Raw genomic sequence first — 19,464 nt, 5'->3', positions numbered from 1 at the left:
AAAATAGTTAAAGGATTTTTTAAAATTCACGTAATAATAATTTTCAGTTATAATAAAATATAACTTATATCTCTCTATATATTTATTAATTTTAATTAATAAGAAAGGTTATAAAACAGAATGGAAATTTGGAAATAAGTACCTGATCGAACGTGCAAATCCTTCGAACTTCTTCGGGTCTGTGGGGTTTATTTCAGTCAAAGTCCTTCTCCTCATATGCTCAAACACACACACACATAACACCTTCAACTGTGTGTGGGAGCGAGCTCTGTGATTTGATCCTAAAGATCTGAATTCGTTCACTTCGATTTCTCAAGGTATGTTTACGCGACTTGATTGGTGTAAAAACTCTCTGGACTTATGAAAAGTTTAGATATAAATTGACGATTTTAGATCTGAAATTACTTGAGAAATTGCGGAGTTTGTCGCGATCTAATCCTGTTGCTAAAATTCAGACTATTGATGACATTATGTGCTAATTGCTTTCAATTTTGAGTGCTTATATACTGTTCCCGATCTGATTAATTTATGGATCTGCATTTTGATTTTGATTATTTGAATTGTTTTGATGTTTTTCTGTTGATAATTGTACAAATAATCAAGTTATAACGGATCGAATACGTGAAATTTTGAATATTCCTCGTGAATTTAGGGAGAGTGGTGTGAAGATTGGTATCGAGTTGAGTAGTTGAGTTGTGATGTAGATAGAGTTTAATCATGATGGTGAGATTCTCGCAGGAGTTATCTGTACGCATTATCAACCTAGGGATTTGTGTACATCAATTTTGAGGAAGTTAATCGGATGCAAAAGTTGACGTGTAGAGTTTGACTACTTTGGCAGTTTCTACATCTGGTGGCACAAACATTCATGTTCTCGATCTGATTTAATTTATGGATCCCGTTTTGATTTTGAATTATTCACGTTACTCTAGTAATATAGTGTTGCTAATTAATTAAGTTCAGAGGATCAAATCTGTGAATTCTAAGTGTTCACATGATCATTCAAGGAGGGTTAGAAGCAAATTGAGGAGTTAGAGTTGTGATCTACAGTGTAATGACAGTGGTGAGGTTCTTGCAACTTCCAAAAGTAAACCTTGAACAATATGAAATCTGTGAATTGTGTTTTGCAACTTTTGTACCTAAACATGTTATCTTTAGATAATTAGATCCATGAACTTATTTCCTATCCATGATCCAAAAGTTAAAAACCCCTCTGCAACCCCTCTAAACTTCATAGATTTTGAATAACAAGTTTCGAATTTCTAGAATCCTTTTTCTTTAGTTTTCCCTTGATACCTTTCTTTGAAATATCTCAAAGAATGCTTGCTATTTTATTCCATATACCTTATTCTTAACTGTTGTATCTATTTCATAAAAACAACAGTGACAAAACAGAAGATCTTCCTTGGGTAATGTGGAATTGCAGAAATCTACTTTTCGCATACAAGGGGTAAAACCGTAAAAATAAAACTTCTTCTGTTGAAAAATATCTACCTCTACTCAAAAAAATGACTCCATCAAGTAAAGCTGATAAAAAGGCAGCAGTTGATATTGCTGCATGGACATTCAACATAGTCACTTCTGTTGGCATCATCATCGTGAACAAAGCCTTAATGGCAACATATGGTTTCACATTCGGTAAGTTCTCTATTTATCTATTTTCTTTGTTAATTTTATTTATAAAATTCTTATTTCCTGATATCCAATAATTTCTTTTATGTGCAGCAACAACCTTAACAGGATTGCATTTTGTCACCACAACCTTGATGACTATTGTTCTTAGGTGGTTGGGTTACATCCAACCCTCTCATCTACCCATTGCAGATCTTCTCAAATTCGTCCTATTTGCTAACTTCTCCATTGTTGGAATGAATGTCAGTCTTATGTGGAACTCTGTGGGATTCTATCAAGTAAGCTTTATACTTTATACTCCTTTTTTTTTAAAGGTGTTTGCTTTATGATATTTATGTTAAGGTATTGATTTTCAGATAGCAAAACTGAGTATGATTCCTGTATCCTGTTTATTGGAAGTTGCATTTGATAAGATACGATATTCAAGGGACACAAAGCTCAGTATTTTAATTGTTCTTCTGGGTGTTGCTGTATGCACTGTTACTGATGTCAGTGTCAATACTAAAGGTTTTGTTGCTGCCTTTGTTGCAGTATGGAGTACAGCCCTTCAACAATATGTATGTAAATTTAACTCTTTTTTTTTTTCCCCCCAAATTATATTCTAATATTTATATATTTTTTTTTACAGTATGTGCATTACCTTCAAAGAAAGTACCAGTTGAGTTCTTTCAATCTGTTAGGACATACTGCCCCAATCCAGGCTGGATCCCTACTGTTAGTGGGCCCCTTTGTTGACTACTGGTTGACCAACAAAAGAGTGGATGCTTTTAAGTACAATACAGTATCTCTGGTAAGTTTTATTAGTACACTACAATTGGGCTCTTTTAGTTGTTTGTAAAAATTAGTCTGATAATATTATGATATGATATTTGCAGATATTTTTAATTCTATCGTGTACGATTGCAATTGGGACAAATCTAAGCCAGTTTATCTGCATCGGGAGGTTTACAGCCGTCACATTCCAAGTCCTAGGTCACATGAAAACAATCCTCGTACTGATGTTGGGTTTTATTTTCTTTGGGCGTGAGGGTTTAAACCTTCACGTGGTAATTGGAATGATAATAGCAATCATGGGAATGATTTGGTATGGGAACGCGTCATCAAAGCCAGGTGGCAAAGAGAGGCGTAGCTATTCCCTTCCGAAAACAAGTCAACCCAAAAAGGACTCTCTTCTAGAAACTTCCGAGACGGATGAGAAGGTGTAAGGGTTTTTCAGGAGTATCATATAGAAAGGAAAGGAAAGGAATATTTTAATTTTTTTTTAATTGTTAAATCAAGTGATGGAGACTATACGAAGGAAGAAGGTTATGTTGCTAGAAAATTTGTCGGTTAATCGGTTGTTATTGTTAAGTTATTATTATATACGATATGATTTTTGTATGTCATTTTTAAATGTTATGATTTGGAGGACTTGAAGAGGGAGGAGGATTTGTCTTTTTTTTTTTTTTTTTTTTTTGAAAAACCTGTGATTAGTCTTGATATAGAAATCAATAAGTGTGTGTTGGAGTATTTATTATCAATTTATGTAGTCATGTCCCAGTTTATTATGAAAACTATCAGATTATATATGTGAAAATTGGTAACAAGATGGAAAAATGGTTGTATGAATGGGTAACGAATAGAAAACTGGGTAAATAAGCAACTATTATACCTTTTTAAAATAAATAATCCAAATGAAACTTTTAGCCTTACAATGTATGAAATACATAAATGGATTCAATTCAATAGTAATAAGTTGACATTCAATGAATTTGGAGTTAAATGATAAGTGAACATTCAATGAATTTAAAGTTAAATGATAAGTGATCTGTGAGAAAAAAACAAACTTTTTACTGTAAAAGTATGTCACTTATCTTTGTAGAGTTTAAAAGTATGTTTGTGGAAATAAAATGATAAAATTGTATAGAAAATGAGAGTATGTGAAAAAAAAATAATAAAATTGTATGGAAAATGAAATATTGATGTGTCAATTTATTAAAAATTCAATATGTTGTGAATGCCTTTAATACTCGTGGATGAAATTATTATGGGTATTTGATATTCATCTTAGATTGAAAACCCCGAAAATTCAAACCAAATAAAATGAGTTAAACCTGGCTTGCAAGTAACAGATAAATAACTTTTCATTTAAACTCTTAGGTCGAGCTATCTCATTTTTCATGAGATGATATAAAAGTTGTACATAATATTTGCTTTAAAAATATTTATTTTGAATTTCTTTTGATGGTATAATATTATGTTCAAATGTAATGCTCACCGGTTTCAACTAGTATATTTGATTTGGACGGAACTTTAAATACACTTTATCAAATATGGACTAACTTTATAAAAAAAAATTATGCTACTCATCAACTCTATGCTTAGCCTTCACACCCTCTACATAAGACTATGTCCCTAGAAAGAGTAAACTTATCCATATGTAACCTCATACCATAAAAAAGAGTAAGCTTATCAATGTATAACCTCATACTATCATCTTAGTAAGCTTATCAATGTATAACCTCATACTATCATCTTACTTTCTTCAGGACATAGTTTTCTACTTTTTACCATCAATCATCATTGAATCTACCTCCTTACCATTGTCAAAGGTTCCTCCTTAGGTTATGTTCATACCACCTCAATCGTCTTTCTCTTAATTTATCAAGTGATCCATGCTATTCCTAATGAATTTCTAATAGCCGCATTTAGTATCCTATCAAATAATATTTCACCGCAAGTCCACCTCATCCATACATCATGGTAATCCTAACAACTACCATGTAAAATTTATCCTTGAATTTCAACGGGGACCTTCTTGACACCCAAGACTCATAAGACCACCCTCCACTTTAACCAAACCCTATTTATGTGATGGGTAACGTCTGTCTCCACCATTCCTTTATGGATCATAGACCACATATACTTGAAGCTCTCATTCAATGTAAGAGCTTGCTCCCTTGTATTTACATCTACTCTTTCATCATTTATTTTTCCACTGAAATTGTATTAAAGATACTTTGTTTTAATATTATTGATTTATAACCCTTTGACTTCTAATGTTGACATCTATGTTTCCAATCAATCACTCAGTCCAATTCTAGACTTAATCACCAACACAATGTGATTGGCAAAAATAAACACCAAGGCACTTCCTCCTATATCTCAAGTTCAAGACAAAAATATACGAATGAAAGTCGAACCCTGATGGAGCCCGATTTCATCCATAAATGACATTGTATAGTCGGGACATATATCTCCTACGTACCCTTCTAGCTTTAAACTTTAAAGTCCCTCACATTGTTTCTCGTCTTTTCTGGGTCGATGAACACCATATGAAGATCCTTATTTTTTATTATGTTTCTCTATAAGATGTCTAAGAGGTGGATAACCTATGAAACCATATTAGTTATCTGAAATAGTGGTGATGCTAGGCAAGTATGCAACCCAACCTCCAATGCTCGCTCACATAGTTTCATGATATGCTTACTTTCTCACCCGCTCTCTAAGGGGGTGTTTGGGAGAGCTTTTTGAACTAAAAAAGTGTTTTTAGATAAAAGTGCTTATTTGCTTATAGTGGTGCTAAAAAGAGTTTTTTAAAAAGTGTTTGGATAAGCTTTTATAGTGAAAAAGTCAATAAGTCAATAAGTTAAAAAATGTTTGGCTTAAAAAGTGTTTTTTGAAGTTATATTGGTTGAAAAGCCATAAGCAGTTTCAAAAACCCATGTTTTACATGGTTATTCAAAATGTTTATTGAAGCTTATGAAAAAGCTATTCTCAAAAGTGCTTTTGAGTTTGCAAAACACTTTTTTTGACTTATTAACTTTTCAAGAAGCCAATAAGCAAATAAACACTTTTCAATTGCAATCCCAAACACCCCTAAGTTTGCTTTGAATCTTAGTAAAAAACCCAAACTTTCTTTGTTAAAATGACAATGTTATTTTCTACCAACAAATGAGAGCTAATCATCTTAACTTATTTTACATTGTTATTTTATATACGGGAAAAAAACACCGCCAATATACCCTCCCCTACCTATTTTGAAGACCGTTTCCCTGTTTGTTGCCACACATAGACCCTTCACTTCCAAGCGCACCAGCAGGTGATCTTCCATGACGGAACTCTCGTCGTCTTCATCATCAGGTTTGATTTCTTTACGACCTTCATCTTACTGGTCTCTTCTTTTCCGTGTGAGCTTTAAGTAATCGGGCGTTGGTCTTGCTGAACTTCAAGCAATCAACTCTTGAGTTAGTTAATGTAATTAGTGGTAGTCTGCTCTTAATGCGTGATTCTACAAGATCGTACAAACGAGAAAGTCATCATTTTGGGTCATTTTTCGATTAATTCGTTGAAGATTAGCTGAACATTTGATTTCAGCTTCAGACTGCAGAATGACATCCATACACACCCGAAATGCAACATGATAATTGATTCCTTTTGAAGAAACACCAAGTATGTTATGCGCTTCGAAAATCTCCAACTTCTCAAATAAACTAACAACATTTAGGCACTTCTCGCAAATGGGGTTTTTCAAAAATTCAAAAAGATCACTCAAAGATGGTAATCAAACCAAAGCTTCGACGAACCAGAAGAACTCTGGTAAAGTTCTATCTCCTTTTTGCTATTAAATCTTCACTTTTTCTAGTTTTTCTTTGATGAATTGCTTATGAGTTTCTGTAATTGGGTGAAACTAATTTAGGTTTTGAACTGGAGAACAGCATCTATGCAATTCTGACAATTAGCAGATGGGAGTCTCTAAATCAAATGAACTATAAACGAGTTTCCCTCAGACCAGTTCATGGAAACCTAGCTTTAAAATTTCTCAATTGGGTAATCAAACAACCTGCTTTTCAACAACTCAAGAATCTCACGTATGTTTACTGTATAACTGTTCATATACTGGTGAAAGCAAGAATGTATGCCTCTGCTAAATCAATTTTGACACGATTATCTGACATGGGTATCGATTCAAACTCCATTTTTGCTGCTTTGATGGACACTTACCCTCTTTGCAACTCAAATCCTGCTGTTTTCGACCTTTTGATTCGAGTTTACTTGCAAGAATCTTTGGTCAAGGACGCTTTGGTAATTTTTCATTTGATGGGGCTTCGGGGGTTTACCCCATCTGTTTTTACTTGCAACAAGATTTTAGGCTCAATGAGGAAGGACAACGAGGCATCTTGGTTATTTTTCAAGGAAATGCTTTCAAAAAACGTATGCCCAAATGTTGCAACTTTTAATATACTCTTGAATATTCTTTGTTTCAATGGGAAGATCAAGAAAGCCGAACATCTTGTTTTGAAAATGGAAGAGAGTGGTTATGTTCCAAATTTAGTTACCTACAATACTTTGCTTAATTGGTATTTCAAAAAGGGAAGATACAAGGCAGCTTTGGAGTTGATTGATCACATGAGTCATAAAGGTCTTGAAGCGGATGTATGCACATATAACATGCTTATAGATAACTTATGTCAAAACAATAGGAGTGCAAAAGGGTATTTATTGTTAAAAAAGATGAGAAAGAAGATGGTTTCCCCAAATGAAGTCACTTATAATACTCTCATAAAGGGGTTTATCAAAGAATCAAAAACCAAAGTTGCAGTTCATGTTTTCAATGAGATGATGAGCTTTAACGTTTCTCCAAATGTTATAACTTATAATACTTTAATTGATGGGTATTGCAAGGAGGGTAGTTTCAAAGAAGCTATAGAATGTATATACAAAATGGAAGCAAAGGGATTAAAGCCTAATGAAGTTAGTTATGGTGTTGTTTTGGATGGATACTGCAAACTTGGAGATTTAGATTCCGCTCATAGTCTTATAGAATCCATGAAAGTCAATGAAATTCTTGTTGACCATGTTTCATATACAATGTTAATCAACGGGTTTAGCAAAAGTAAGATGCTTAAACAAGGTGTGGAAGTTCTTGATGAATTGATCCAAAATGGTGTTGATCTTGATGTTGTTACATATTCAACACTCATAAATGGATTTTGTAGAGAGGGGAAGTTCAAAAATGGAAAAGAGATCATGTGTAAAATGTATAAATCCGGTGTGACACCAAACAAAGTGATGTATTCAACATTGGTTTATAATTTTTGCATCCATGGAAAAGTAAATGAAGCAATGCGAATTTATGCTATAATGAATCAAAGTGGACATGATCCGGATCTTTTCATGTGTAACAAATTAATTGCTTCGTTTTGTAAAAGTAAAAGAATGGAAGAGGGAGTGGAGTTTATGAAGCACATGGGTAGAATCGGTATTTCCCCAAACACCTCAACTTATAACTTCATCATAAACGGCTATGTAAGCATAGGAAATGGATCAAAAGCATTGAACTTTTACGAAGAAATGGTCAATATCGGTCAACACCCGAGTTCTTATACGTATGGAAGCCTACTAAGAGCACTTTGTTATGGTGAAAATCTTGAAGAGGCATGGAAATTCTTGAACAAAATCCGGAACATTCCGGATGCTTTAGATATTGTTTCTTACAATATGTTATTGGGGGAGATTTGTAGATCTAGAAATTTACAAGCTGCTGTCTTTTTGTTGAAAGAAATGGTTCGTAACAATGTTATTCCCGATAGTCATTCGTATACATGTCTACTTGCTAGTTTGTGTAAGAAGGGTAAAATGGTCATTTCCGTTCTTCTTTCAGAAAAATGGATGCAAAAAGGAGCTCTTTTACCAAACAAGGTAACTTACACATGCTTAATTGATGGTCTTTTTAAAGCGGGCCATCCAAAAACCGCATCTTTTTACCATGAAAAGATGGTGGCAGATGGTTTTTTTGCTGACACGATTTTACTCAATGTACTTATGGATGGTTATTCAAGAATGGGAAACATGTCTATGGTTTATGGTTTATTTTCCACAATGAGAGATGAAAATTTGTCGCCTAATTTGGCTACTTATAACATTCTCTTACATGGGTATGCAAAGCAAGAAGATATATCAAGGTGCTTTGAAGTATACGCTACCCTTTTGAGAAAAGGGTTTTTTCCCGATAAAAGAACATGTCACGCAGTAATTTATGGAATTTGCAACGTGGGTATGCTTGATTTTGCTTCCAAAATGTTGAAAAATATGATCTTGAAAGGTATGATTGTCGATAAGGTCACATTTGATATGTTGATCTCTAAATGTAGTGAGAAGAAGAAGATGGTGAAAGCTTTCGAGTTCTTGGATATAATGTATTTTTTGAAAGTTATCCCGGATCAAGAAACCTTTGATATTATTCTTAAAGGAATCAAAGAAACATATGGATGTCACCCCACTCATGTTTTTATCAAAGAGATGTTGGAGAAAGGTTTTGTTCCTTGTGAAAAACAAGTTGTTCGGTTGATTACGGATATGTGTCGTGTGGGAGACGTGAAAGGGGCGTTTTTGGTAAAAAATGAAATGCAAAAAAGTGTTGTGTCACGGAGTGTGGTTGAGAGTGCTATGGTTCGTGGGCTTGTGAAAAAAGGAAGAATTGAAGAAGCCATTTTGATGTTTGATTGTATGCTTAAATCAAAACTTGTTCCAACAACCGCTACTTTTACTACTTTGATGCATTCTTTGTGCAAGAAACAAGAGTTTAAAGAGGCGTTGAAGTTGAAAAACATTATGGAATTTAATCGTGTAAGATTTGATGCGGTTACTTATAATGTTTTAATAATGGGATTTTGTAATTGTGGTGATTTGGTTGAAGGGTTGAAGTTATATAAGGAGATGAAGAAAAAAGGTATTTGTCCAATGGTGAATACGTTTTGTGTGATTGTCGAGTCTTTTTGCAATAAAGATGATTTCACGGATGGTGAAATGATTTTGATGGATTTATGTGAAAGGGGTTTGTTATGTGAAGATGAAATCACTCAAGATATGGTTCAAAGTTTTAATGTTGCTTTGATAAAGTTGAAGATGTTGAAGCACAAAAAGTACAAAATCAGTTGAAGATGATGTCGGGATCTTGTATTATATATGGCTCAGAATTCTGAAGCTTTTGGTTGGTAATTTACATCTACTCATCGAATAGCAATGTGCTTTTAGTTTTGCATATTAAATATAATTTCTGTTTTGTTTTAAAACTTTGTATATACTAAATTTGTGTTTTCATATAGTATTTAAAAAATTCATATTCAAGACACTAATATTTACTAAATCTAAAAAAAGAAAAGTTGGTGGTGTAAGGACAAATCGGTCATTATACGTGTGAATTAATTTTTAAAAATTATAAGTGTTAATCACACCCAAATTGACCTACGCATCATCATACCTGCAACATAATCATTAAACCCAAACATATCACAATTGGCGATATAAATAAATTTTACATTTGTGGTCCTTCATCTTATATGATTACACTCCATATAATCTGGTATATACGTATCAAAACTATATGTGCGATGATCTTGAGTTAACGGAATATAATCTGGCGTATACATATCAAAACTATGTTTGAAAGGATCTTGAGTTGGTGGAACCGGAGGTCTTATTTTGTTGACTTTGTGCTCAATCGTGGACTGGGTGCTTTAGTTTTATCAAATCTAGAATGTTTTTTGAATTGTATGTTAAATATTTGGCCATCGACTTTACAATCAAGTTTCCGCCAACATTTATGAATTGAATCAAGTGGTATAAGATTACCTTTATAAAAATATACCGCTTGTTCATGAACACATGATAGACCATGATTAGTATGCATTTGACATCCACAACTTTCTGGAAAGATCCAACAAAATCAATTTGTTCAAATTCGTTGAAGATTGTATCAAGTGCATAACTTGAAACATTTCCAACTAGGTCTTTGAAATGTAGCATGTCGAATCGATGTTGTTTCGATATTTTGCTATATCTAATCGTAATGAGCGTAGATATTGTTTTATCTTGGCATGCTGACTCTCCATCTATTGGTTGTGTTATTATTGGAGTGTAGAAATCTGATGTCCAAGCATATACAAAATTTTCTTTTATATGATGTCAACCATGTTGTCTTCAAATAAACAATAGCGTAGCGTCAGAATAGATATACGTTTAGATCAACTTTTGATTAAATAAATATAACTGAATAAAATATATATTCAATAAATACCTGGATAGTCTATTAGAATCTTTTTCCAGTTGCGAGACATTGGCAATGATTTTTTTTTTTTCAATTAATATTTTCCGGTCTTTATGGAAAGTAATCCAACAATGACCTGACATTGGTCTTTTGTATTTTCTTTTAGTACTTGTATTGATATGTCATTTACAAAGTGATTCTTTAACGTCTGGAAAAACATTTTTGCATACTTTAATGCAAGTCAAATCTCTATTTGTGACAACACTAGGAAACATGCATCCGTCTTTTGAACCCAGTCTATTATTAATAACTATACTAATAAGCTTGAACCCAGTCAAATCTCTATTTCTTTTACGAGAATTGAATACCTAAAAATGAATTTTTTTATTAGAAACTGTTAAATTTATCAATTAATAACTATACTAATAAGCCTAAAATTTTATCATGTCAATTTCAAAATTTGATGTGTCACTAATAGTTTGTTTCATTATCACCATCTTGAGATGCATTACTTGTATGGATATCTTTACCCTAATCAATACATATAAACATAATATATGATATACATAAAACATAAATATCTTAACAGTAATAAAGTAACATATCTCATAATTTAATTCATCAAACGATTGAAAAAACTCGAACCAACTCATGTTGTTACTTAAAATATATTGTTTTTTAAAATTAGGTATGATGAAAATGAAATTGGAATGGTCTATTTATAAGAAAAACATAATATATGTTATGATTAAATAGATTGAATTTTGTGTCCGTATCATTGAACTGTGTGTCGGATAAGAAATGTCATTGAATTGTGTCCGACTTACATATCATTATTATAAAAAATATTATATATGTTATGATTAAAGTGATTGAATTATGTGTTGGTATAATTGAATTGTGTGTCAGATAAAAAATATCCTTAAATTGTGTGTAAGACTATACATATCATTATTATATATTCAAATTACATTTATAGTCTTCTTATTTATAACTTATTTTGATTTCCATCCTTTTTATTTTTAAGACATTATTTATATATTTTTATCTTTTTGTTTACTTTTTATAACATTTATATTTCATCCTTTTACATTTAAAATTATAAAACACTAAAACAGTGTAATGTGTAATAAATAAAAAATTCAATAAGAAAATCATAAATATTATTTTATAGTTGCAATTACAATAAACCAAAAGGAAAATTGTAAATATGTAATACAATACAACTCATATCATTATTAATAATTTAAAAACAATATAAAATGGTCAAAGCAGTCATGCCAAATAGGGACAAATTGGCACATTTTTAACTTTTAAGTGTACATAAGTTATACTCCTTAAGATGACGAAAAATAAAACACGTTACATTTTAAGAAAATAGTTTAATAATAAAACTAAAAGAATTACAATTTTGAGACAGTTTAACAGCTGAATAGTTAGCTTAAATATTCAGGGACCAAAATCACTACAGAAATTAAACACAAGGGGTACCTTATCCTTATGCTTGGTTAATTATACATCTTTAAGTAAAAAATTAAACACAATAAACAGGTTAAATAAGAAAAACTAAAAATTGACTATTCAGAAATGTACTCATCAAGTCATATCCATAAACATATAGAACTAACCCGCTTTCAAAATCCATGATTTGAATTTCACAGCAAAACCCTAAATATTATCCACAGTGTATACACAACATAGAAGATTACAACAAGTCCGCATATGTTAATGTCATTAGTGATCGATCGATTAGATAGATATGGGAATTGGAATTGGACACCCCAATCCCAATTCCTTAGCCGCTGTATTCAGATACTGAATCGGCATTCCAGTCGCAATTCGACTGTGAGCTTCCCATGTTAGACACTTTCCAACATCCGCCTCCCAGTCAACCACATCCACCCTCACGTACTTGTCCACACCACCACCACCACCACCACTACTGCCGCCGCCGCTTGGGTTGATGAAGCCGGCGTGCAAAATGGCTCTAAGAACCGAGGTGCTAAGGGCGCGCACATGAGCACTCGGGTGAGAAAGGCACCGAACTGTAGCCGGCAACCGACACTGTTACATTCAATCAAATTCATTATTTAACGAATGTTTGTCTATAAAAGAAGTCCAAGGCTTTGGTTTCAAAGTATCCTGCTATCAAATATTCATGTAAAAATCAAGAATATTCAAATCTTGATTTTTACCTTGAGAAGATTCGAGAGTCCATCTGCAACTGCCATTCCGGATTCTCCCCATTCCAGCACTGGTTGAACTGCTCTAGCAGTTGCTTCCAAAAGCTAAAACAACAACCAAAATTTCACAGATTCAGTTAATATATAATACAAATCAATGAAAGAGTATGTGAAATGAAGTTAAATTTGAAAAAAATATATGATACCTCGAGTTGTGGTAGAGTACATGCTTCTCCATCAACAAGCATGCCATCTGTAGCACGAAGGAGGAGATCTAAAGCACTTGCCATAATTACCAATGATTCAGGAGTATTGTGATTTCTCATTAGCTCCACAATTAGCTTAACAATCCTCTGGTTCACTCTCCACATTTCTTCACCAACATCATCATCTTTAGCAATCCATGGCTGCAATTCTCTCTCAGCCTAACAACCAAAACAATAAAATAGATTCAATAGATATATATTTTTTAATATTGTAATAAGAAGAAATTTTTTTTGACATCCATACCTGAAGGACAACCGCAGTTGCAGCTTTTGTTGGTGATGCCGACACCACATTGCATAGCGCATCCACCACCTGTCTCCATCCTTGTTGAGCAGAAGTACTTTCTGCAGTAACTTGCGTTTCAGGTGAAGCAATCAGCTTATGCCAAAGCAACGACACAACAGAGAAACACAGCTCCTGTTTCTCAGTCAACACCGAGGTCAGAAGTATCCTCGCACTACAGTTAAACCCAATATGCCTATCCTTCGTAAGAAAATTAGCTAACTCCGAAGCATTGAAAGGAAAACTCGTTATCTCCTCCTTCTCCGAATCCTCACTCGAAACCTCCTCGCATGTCCTTACAGATCTCGATGATTCCCCTTTTTCAGATCCTTTATTCTGTCTTTTACCGTTTAAGTTCACAAGAGCATCCTTCAGCAAATGAGCTTCCCGTGGTTCCGCTTTGTTCACAATCGATGCAACAGCTTTACTATGAACATCGATTAGGTTATAAAGGGAAGATGCTGTTGAGTGAATCGGTTTATCCCATTTGCATCGCATCAGAACTGATAAAGCACGCATACACGCTTTCGATTGTCGGAAAAGTTCAGAGATATGAGCAGCGACCATAGCAGCTGCGACGATTTCGTTCGAACTGTAACTCCATGAAGTCCCGACGGAAGAAGGTTTCAACGAAAATAGCGCTTCCAGAATCGCCAGTAATCGACGCGTATGAGAAACTGCAGATTTGATGCTACTTTGAAAGTCATTGAAAGATTCTATGTCCTTCGCCTTCGTGTTTGTGTTTGGAAGATGCTTTGAATGCTTTCCGACTCTCGAAATCAATGGAAATATCTGTAGCTCACACGCAAGCGCACAAACTGCTGCCAAAACGTAAGAATCAAAAGCGGATACTGGTCCGGGTCCGGATCCTTGTTTGTTTCTCAATTTTTCGCTTCTAGTCACTGAACTATCTTTATCTTCCTCTCTTCCTCTTCGTGCTTCGTGACTGACGCAAACAGTTAACACAACAAAAAGCAATCGAGAAGCGAGTTCAACGGTGGCGATGGAGTCGAGAAACAGAGAGTGAACCATGGTACGAAGCTCCGCCACCGCGATGTTATTTGACGCGGATCCGAAAACGTTTTTTGATTTTTTGATTTGTTCGAATGGGAATGTTCGTTGAAGGATTGTTTCAACAGTAGCGACGAATATCTTCATGAGACAAGCTTCGGATGGGGATCCACGAGGGAGATACTCCAGGACTTTAAGGAGAGGGATGTAGAGGTTCCATGAAAGGATCGGAGGTTGTAAAGGTGCAGCGACGATGATTTCAGGGAGGTCGATTATGGAAGAACTCAATGGGATTAAGCCGTATGCAGCTTCCCAAATGGTGCAGATTCTCCATTCCACTTCAGGTCCATGTGCACAGAGCATTGAAGCTATCCCTTGCGCTGTTGCTTCTATTGTTGCTTCAGTCGTTGGCATTTCTCTCTGCTTTTTAGGGTTTGAATTGTAGCCATTGAGATGTTCATCTTGAAGTTCAACTCCTTCAGTTTGTGTAAGAGGAGGAAAAAGCAAAGCAGGTTGAGAAAGTATCCGAAAAAGTAAAGCAGCTGCAGCATCTGCAGCAATCCCAGCTCTCATGGACATTGCAGTTCCAATTGCTCGTAAGAAATGCAAATGCATCCAGTTTCTCGGAAGCTTCAAAACAATACAACAAATTCATAAATATGTTCATATACAATTTCGGTTAAATACATGTAGAATTTTGAACTTACCCTCATGCCAGATGCATAATCTTCAGCAGCTCTAAGGAGCTCAACAAGCTGAACAGCAGCATCAAGAGCATCTGGAGCCCATGATGGAGGCGCTTCTAGAAGTCCAAGAAGAAGCCTTTGTGTAGCACTTGGACTAGCAATTGCATAATACCTATGGAACAACCTTGCATATGGTTCTAAAGCTGGAAGACCTGCAACAAGATGTTCATCCATGGAAGTTGTTGGAGGTGGGAGTAAAAGAGCAGGAACAGCAGCTGCAGTTAGAGTAGCAGTTTCATAACGACCTACTTCTTCATCACAAACACTCAATATCACACCAGCACCATTAGCAACTGCCCACCTTGGAGTTGATGGAATCAGCTGTGGATGCTTTCCAGATCCCCTAGAAGAAGCCATCACTGAACACATATAAAAAAAAGTTAAACAAAACTCTTATTTTCTTTCTTCAAGATTGAAAAAAAAAAAAAACGATTCAAATTATTCAATCGAAAGCTAACATGTCCACTTACCCACAGAAGGTGGTTTCAGTTCCCCTCCTGCATATTTCCCCATGACACCACCACACCTAAAAAACAAAGAAGTAAACGAAAGTTTTTGATGAGTATATACGAACAGTATAAGGGTATTTTTGTAATTTTGTAAATGGAACAACTCCTTAGTCCTTACCAGCGAAAGTAGTCACTTCTGATACCTAAAGGAGCAGCAAGCAAGATATCAGTAATCCATGGAGACAATGGCCTCAGTGGCTTCACTTCATTTTGTGCAGATGATGAAGAAGTTTCACCATTAACAGAATTACTTGTTGAAGCTTGACTCCCACTGCTGCTTCTATCTGTTACATTATGCTGATGTTCAGCCTTAAAAATCGGTCTGTTGTAATGCGTTAAAATTCTTAAAATCTCCCCACATGCCAAAGCCCATTGTTCAGAATACTCATTCTGTGTTTCAAAATTAAAAACACATGAGTCAAAAATGTTTTCATAGTATTAACTATAAATAGTAAGAAAGGTAATTAAATTCTTACATCATTCGTTGGGCAAACTAGTGAAATGAAGGAGGCAAATGGGGGAGTGTTTCTATCATACTCCATTGTTCCATCAATGATACATGAAATTATTGGAAGAATGACATTATGCCCATGTTCTGGATGATGAAGGACAAATGTTGCTGAAAAGTTTTAGATTCGTTAGATTATATATATCAACATGAAATGTGAAGGTGATGTAAATGATGAAATATGAAAAACAATACCTAAGACATCATCAAACAGGCGTTTTTCCTGTGAGGGGTAGCGGTGGCGAACCAGCTGAAAGTATATATCAAGGTCAGAATTGTAATTATACATTAGTAAAGAGGTTGATTCTTAAAAGGTGTAAAAGAAATACCTTAGCTATATCTTCAGGAAATTGCTCTGATGTAAATTGACCAAAGTAGTCAACATATGCAGTAATTTGTGCCTGGTTATGAAACACAATGAAATATAAAATCACTGTCTAAATACAATAACACTTTTTTTTTAAAACTTTATAACTTCAAATCGCAAAAAAAAAAAAAAAAAAAAAAAAAAAAAAAAAAAAAAACAGTGATTATACCTTGCGCTGTTGCGTATCTAGAGGGGGAGGCCAAAACAGTGAAGAGAATCGTAGACCATCGGTCCACCTGGCAGATGTGGTAGCCATCTATGAAAAGACTAGATTACCCTTTGCTTTCTACTAATATTAGCACAGGGGATATGGTGAAGCTGCGAGCTTTGGTTTTTCAATCTGCTAACAATCATCAAGAATGAGAAGATTGTAATTAAGCATTTTATAAAAAAGTTCATTTACATGAAAGAAATTGGTAAACCAAAAGAACAATGAACGTTTTTTTTTTCATCCAAATCCATAAAGCTAACACCTCCCTAAAATAAATAAAAGAGAAGGAAAACCTAAATCTACATGTAGTTGAAAGTTGAAACACAATCACCCCATCTTATTAGAAAGATCTAAGAATTGGGAAAAAAAATAAATAAATCAAGTACTATGCTTGTATATCCAACTCAAGAACAATATTAACAAAAAAAAAAAAATACTACATTTTGCTGAATGCAAAAAAATTGGGGGAAAAGGATAGTAAATCAATACTAGATTAAAAAGATAATAACAATAAAAATAAAAATCGAACAACTATTAGAGCTCCTCTAAATTTGTCAAATTATCAACCACTGTTTTCGCTTTCCTAATCGCGAAATGCAAACAAGTTAAGTACCTTCATCAAATCTGAACTTATATACAAATTCAAAAAAGATTATACTTGTACAAATATGTATGTATTATGTATTTATGTATACCTGATAGATGGAGATCTCCGGAGAATTAAAGATTCCCCGTAGATCTTCCGCCGTTGTTGTTCAGAGCACCGGAGCCGCCTTCAAGATTTAGGAAGTTGATTTGAAGGTTCTAGTGGAACGAGAAGAGAGATTATAAGGGATCGAAAATGGGGAGAATTTTAGGTGGAAAGAGAAAGAGAGAGAGAAAGAGAGGGGTTAGTTTTTTAGAGCGAGAGTGTTCGTTTTAGAGAGAGGAGATCTTTAGCTGTAATATGTGTGGACTTAAAAATCTAAGGTTTGCTTACGTGGCTATGATATTTTCCTATCGCCCTATACGCTGCCTTGATGTCATGATATCATGATATGTGTAGACATACATGCATGCTTATGTACATGATGCTGTGAATTAAATACCAATAATAACCTTGAGGTTTTGGTGCTTGTTCATTTGTTACTTTCTCTTTTTCTACATTTGACCCACCCAAGTTTATGTAAAGCGCGTCGTGTACAAAAACTTTATGTTTTGTTCTCGACTTTCCAAACAGCAATAGCTTGTATTTTAACTTGAGTTATGTCCAGCCAATTATTTAAAATATAATAGAAGAATTCCACTGCAACTTTATTTTCTTTATCTTGATACATTATATAATCATCCAACTGAGAAACATCTTAATTAACATCGTACAATATATGAAAAGGCAAACAGTCAACATGATGCACTGCTAAGCCTTTTTGTATGGCAAACATAATTCTTTTGAAAACTACATCCACAGATCTATGAGATATAACATTGTTATGCATGATCCGTTGTACTCTACTAAGAAAGCTTAGTGAGTCCCCCCATCATACCACATACCATACAATAAACATACTGCCAGACATATCTGGGTGCCTGGCCAACCCTGCTGAGCATATCTGGGTGCTCAACCTACCCTTGTCAGGCATACCGGGGTGCCCGACCTACCCCCTGTTAAACATATACGGATGTTCGACCTACCCTACCAGGCATATCTGGGTGCCCGACCTACCCTCCAGTTTATCTCAACCGGTTGCGGGGACTATTTCACCCCTACCACTACCACATAATAACATAGCATAACATACTGTAAGGCATATCTGGGTGTTGGACCTACCCTATCGGTCCTTACAACCGATATTGGAGTCTTCATACCCCTCCTATCAATATCACATGAAAACATAGCATACTAACACATAACTCATAACATATAGTGGCATACCAGATAATTATCACACATACATTTATTTTAACTATAATCAACTACTAGTGGTTCGACATTGGTGCCTTCGACCCACTTCCACTGGAAGGTAACTCACATCAATGTCGCGTAATAGTTGAACTGTCCCCAGTGCTAAGATTAACTCCTCTCAAACTCCTACACATAACAATCTCCTTTAATTACCCTTTCATACTCATAACCCCTTTAAGGGTCAACTCTGGTCAATGGTCAAAGTAACGGTCAACATCCTGGTTGACTCAACTCGCCGAGTTGGTCCATCAACTCGTCGAGTTCCATAATCCATAAAACCCTGAAATCTCGATCCTACTCGTCGAGATGTTTCATGAACTCATCGAGTTCTTCCTTATAAAATATATAGACGGGACCTTTTACTCACAACTCGCCGAGTTCCTCCTTAAACTTGTCGAGTTCTCCTTCATACAGAGTCGGTCCATTTTGCTCATAACTCGTCGAGTTCCTCCTTGAACTTGTCGGGTCCTTCAATATTCAATCCCAAAACATGTCCAATTCGTTGAGTTATCTCCTAGACTCAACGAGTTTACTCAGTAACAGAAAAGGTTGGGGGACCACGACCCAACTCGCCGAGTTATATGAACAGCTCATCGAGTCCCCCATAGACTAAATCCATACAGTCATTTCTAGTCGGGCTTAATGCATCCAAGTCATAGATCTGGTTCCCTAGGGTCGATATATCATGTAAATTTTCAAACTTTACGTCCATGCACGGGTTATTTAGCTCATAAAGCCCTAAAAAGTTGTTCACAAATTTCATGGGACTCCCATGGCC

The 19,464-nt window shown here is 34.8% G+C and overlaps 3 protein-coding genes across 7 annotated transcripts; 2 read left to right on the top strand and 1 right to left on the bottom strand.

Annotated features, from left to right (window-relative positions):
• Nucleotides 1–130: 130 nt before the first annotated feature.
• On the top strand, nucleotides 131–3,054 carry LOC111891408 (UDP-rhamnose/UDP-galactose transporter 6). Of its 2 annotated transcripts, XM_042895956.2 has the most exons (7): nucleotides 142–317; nucleotides 739–1,063; nucleotides 1,385–1,638; nucleotides 1,726–1,910; nucleotides 1,989–2,189; nucleotides 2,261–2,422; nucleotides 2,508–3,054. In XM_042895956.2, exons 3-7 carry the CDS (start codon nucleotides 1,509–1,511, stop codon nucleotides 2,835–2,837), a joined length of 1,008 nt encoding a protein of 335 aa, XP_042751890.1. In that variant the 5' UTR covers nucleotides 142–317; nucleotides 739–1,063; nucleotides 1,385–1,508; the 3' UTR covers nucleotides 2,838–3,054. The 2 variants fall into 2 exon arrangements, with proteins under 2 accessions (XP_023743228.1, XP_042751890.1); XM_023887460.2 differs by lacking the exon at nucleotides 739–1,063 and having other exon boundaries at nucleotides 131–317.
• Nucleotides 3,055–5,625: 2,571 nt separating this feature from the next.
• Nucleotides 5,626–9,870, top strand: LOC111891425 (pentatricopeptide repeat-containing protein At5g55840). Of its 3 annotated transcripts, none has more exons than XM_023887478.3 (3): nucleotides 5,626–5,754; nucleotides 5,989–6,210; nucleotides 6,311–9,870. In XM_023887478.3, the coding sequence occupies exons 2-3, from the start codon at nucleotides 6,066–6,068 to the stop codon at nucleotides 9,550–9,552; spliced, it is 3,387 nt and encodes a 1,128-aa protein (XP_023743246.1). In that variant the 5' UTR covers nucleotides 5,626–5,754; nucleotides 5,989–6,065; the 3' UTR covers nucleotides 9,553–9,870. The 3 variants fall into 3 exon arrangements, with proteins under 3 accessions (XP_023743246.1, XP_023743247.1, XP_042751889.1); XM_042895955.2 differs by having other exon boundaries at nucleotides 5,652–5,754; nucleotides 5,995–6,210; XM_023887479.3 differs by having other exon boundaries at nucleotides 5,637–6,210.
• A 2,347-nt stretch (nucleotides 9,871–12,217) lies between these two features.
• Nucleotides 12,218–17,678, bottom strand: LOC111891398 (protein GIGANTEA). Of its 2 annotated transcripts, none has more exons than XM_023887442.3 (12): nucleotides 17,440–17,678; nucleotides 16,703–16,876; nucleotides 16,496–16,567; nucleotides 16,362–16,416; nucleotides 16,135–16,277; nucleotides 15,777–16,048; nucleotides 15,620–15,675; nucleotides 15,111–15,508; nucleotides 13,354–15,033; nucleotides 13,050–13,268; nucleotides 12,856–12,948; nucleotides 12,218–12,724 (listed from the first exon to the last, which is right to left on the bottom strand). In XM_023887442.3, exons 2-12 carry the CDS (start codon nucleotides 16,787–16,789, stop codon nucleotides 12,410–12,412), a joined length of 3,390 nt encoding a protein of 1,129 aa, XP_023743210.1. In that variant the 5' UTR covers nucleotides 16,790–16,876; nucleotides 17,440–17,678; the 3' UTR covers nucleotides 12,218–12,409. The 2 variants fall into 2 exon arrangements, with proteins under 2 accessions (XP_023743210.1, XP_023743209.1); XM_023887441.3 differs by having other exon boundaries at nucleotides 16,703–16,873.
• Between the last annotated feature and the right edge of the window lie 1,786 nt (nucleotides 17,679–19,464).

The sequence above is a fragment of the Lactuca sativa genome, chromosome 6 (genome assembly GCF_002870075.4).
Source record: "Lactuca sativa cultivar Salinas chromosome 6, Lsat_Salinas_v11, whole genome shotgun sequence".
NCBI lineage: Eukaryota > Viridiplantae > Streptophyta > Magnoliopsida > Asterales > Asteraceae > Lactuca > Lactuca sativa.
This window is presented reverse-complemented; position numbering and strand designations above follow the sequence as displayed.

What these genes read in the sequence shown, in the direction of transcription:
- LOC111891408 (XM_023887460.2), top strand. Translation starts at nt 1,509, where the DNA reads ATGACTCCATCAAGTAAAGCTGATAAAAAGGCAGCAGTTGATATTGCT. An exon ending in AACATATGGTTTCACATTCG is followed by an intron (nt 1,639 to 1,725) that starts GTAAGTTCTCTA and finishes TTTTATGTGCAG; the next exon opens with CAACAACCTTAACAGGATTG. An exon ending in GTACAGCCCTTCAACAATAT is followed by an intron (nt 2,190 to 2,260) that starts GTATGTAAATTT and finishes TTTTTTTTACAG; the next exon opens with TATGTGCATTACCTTCAAAG.
- LOC111891425 (XM_023887478.3), top strand. Translation starts at nt 6,066, where the DNA reads ATGTTATGCGCTTCGAAAATCTCCAACTTCTCAAATAAACTAACAACA. An exon ending in GACGAACCAGAAGAACTCTG is followed by an intron (nt 6,211 to 6,310) that starts GTAAAGTTCTAT and finishes AAACTAATTTAG; the next exon opens with GTTTTGAACTGGAGAACAGC.
- LOC111891398 (XM_023887442.3), bottom strand. Translation starts at nt 16,789, where the DNA reads ATGGCTACCACATCTGCCAGGTGGACCGATGGTCTACGATTCTCTTCA. An exon ending in CCTGTTTGATGATGTCTTAG is followed by an intron (nt 16,278 to 16,361) that starts GTATTGTTTTTC and finishes AAAACTTTTCAG; the next exon opens with CAACATTTGTCCTTCATCAT. An exon ending in TAGTTTGCCCAACGAATGAT is followed by an intron (nt 16,049 to 16,134) that starts GTAAGAATTTAA and finishes TTTGAAACACAG; the next exon opens with AATGAGTATTCTGAACAATG.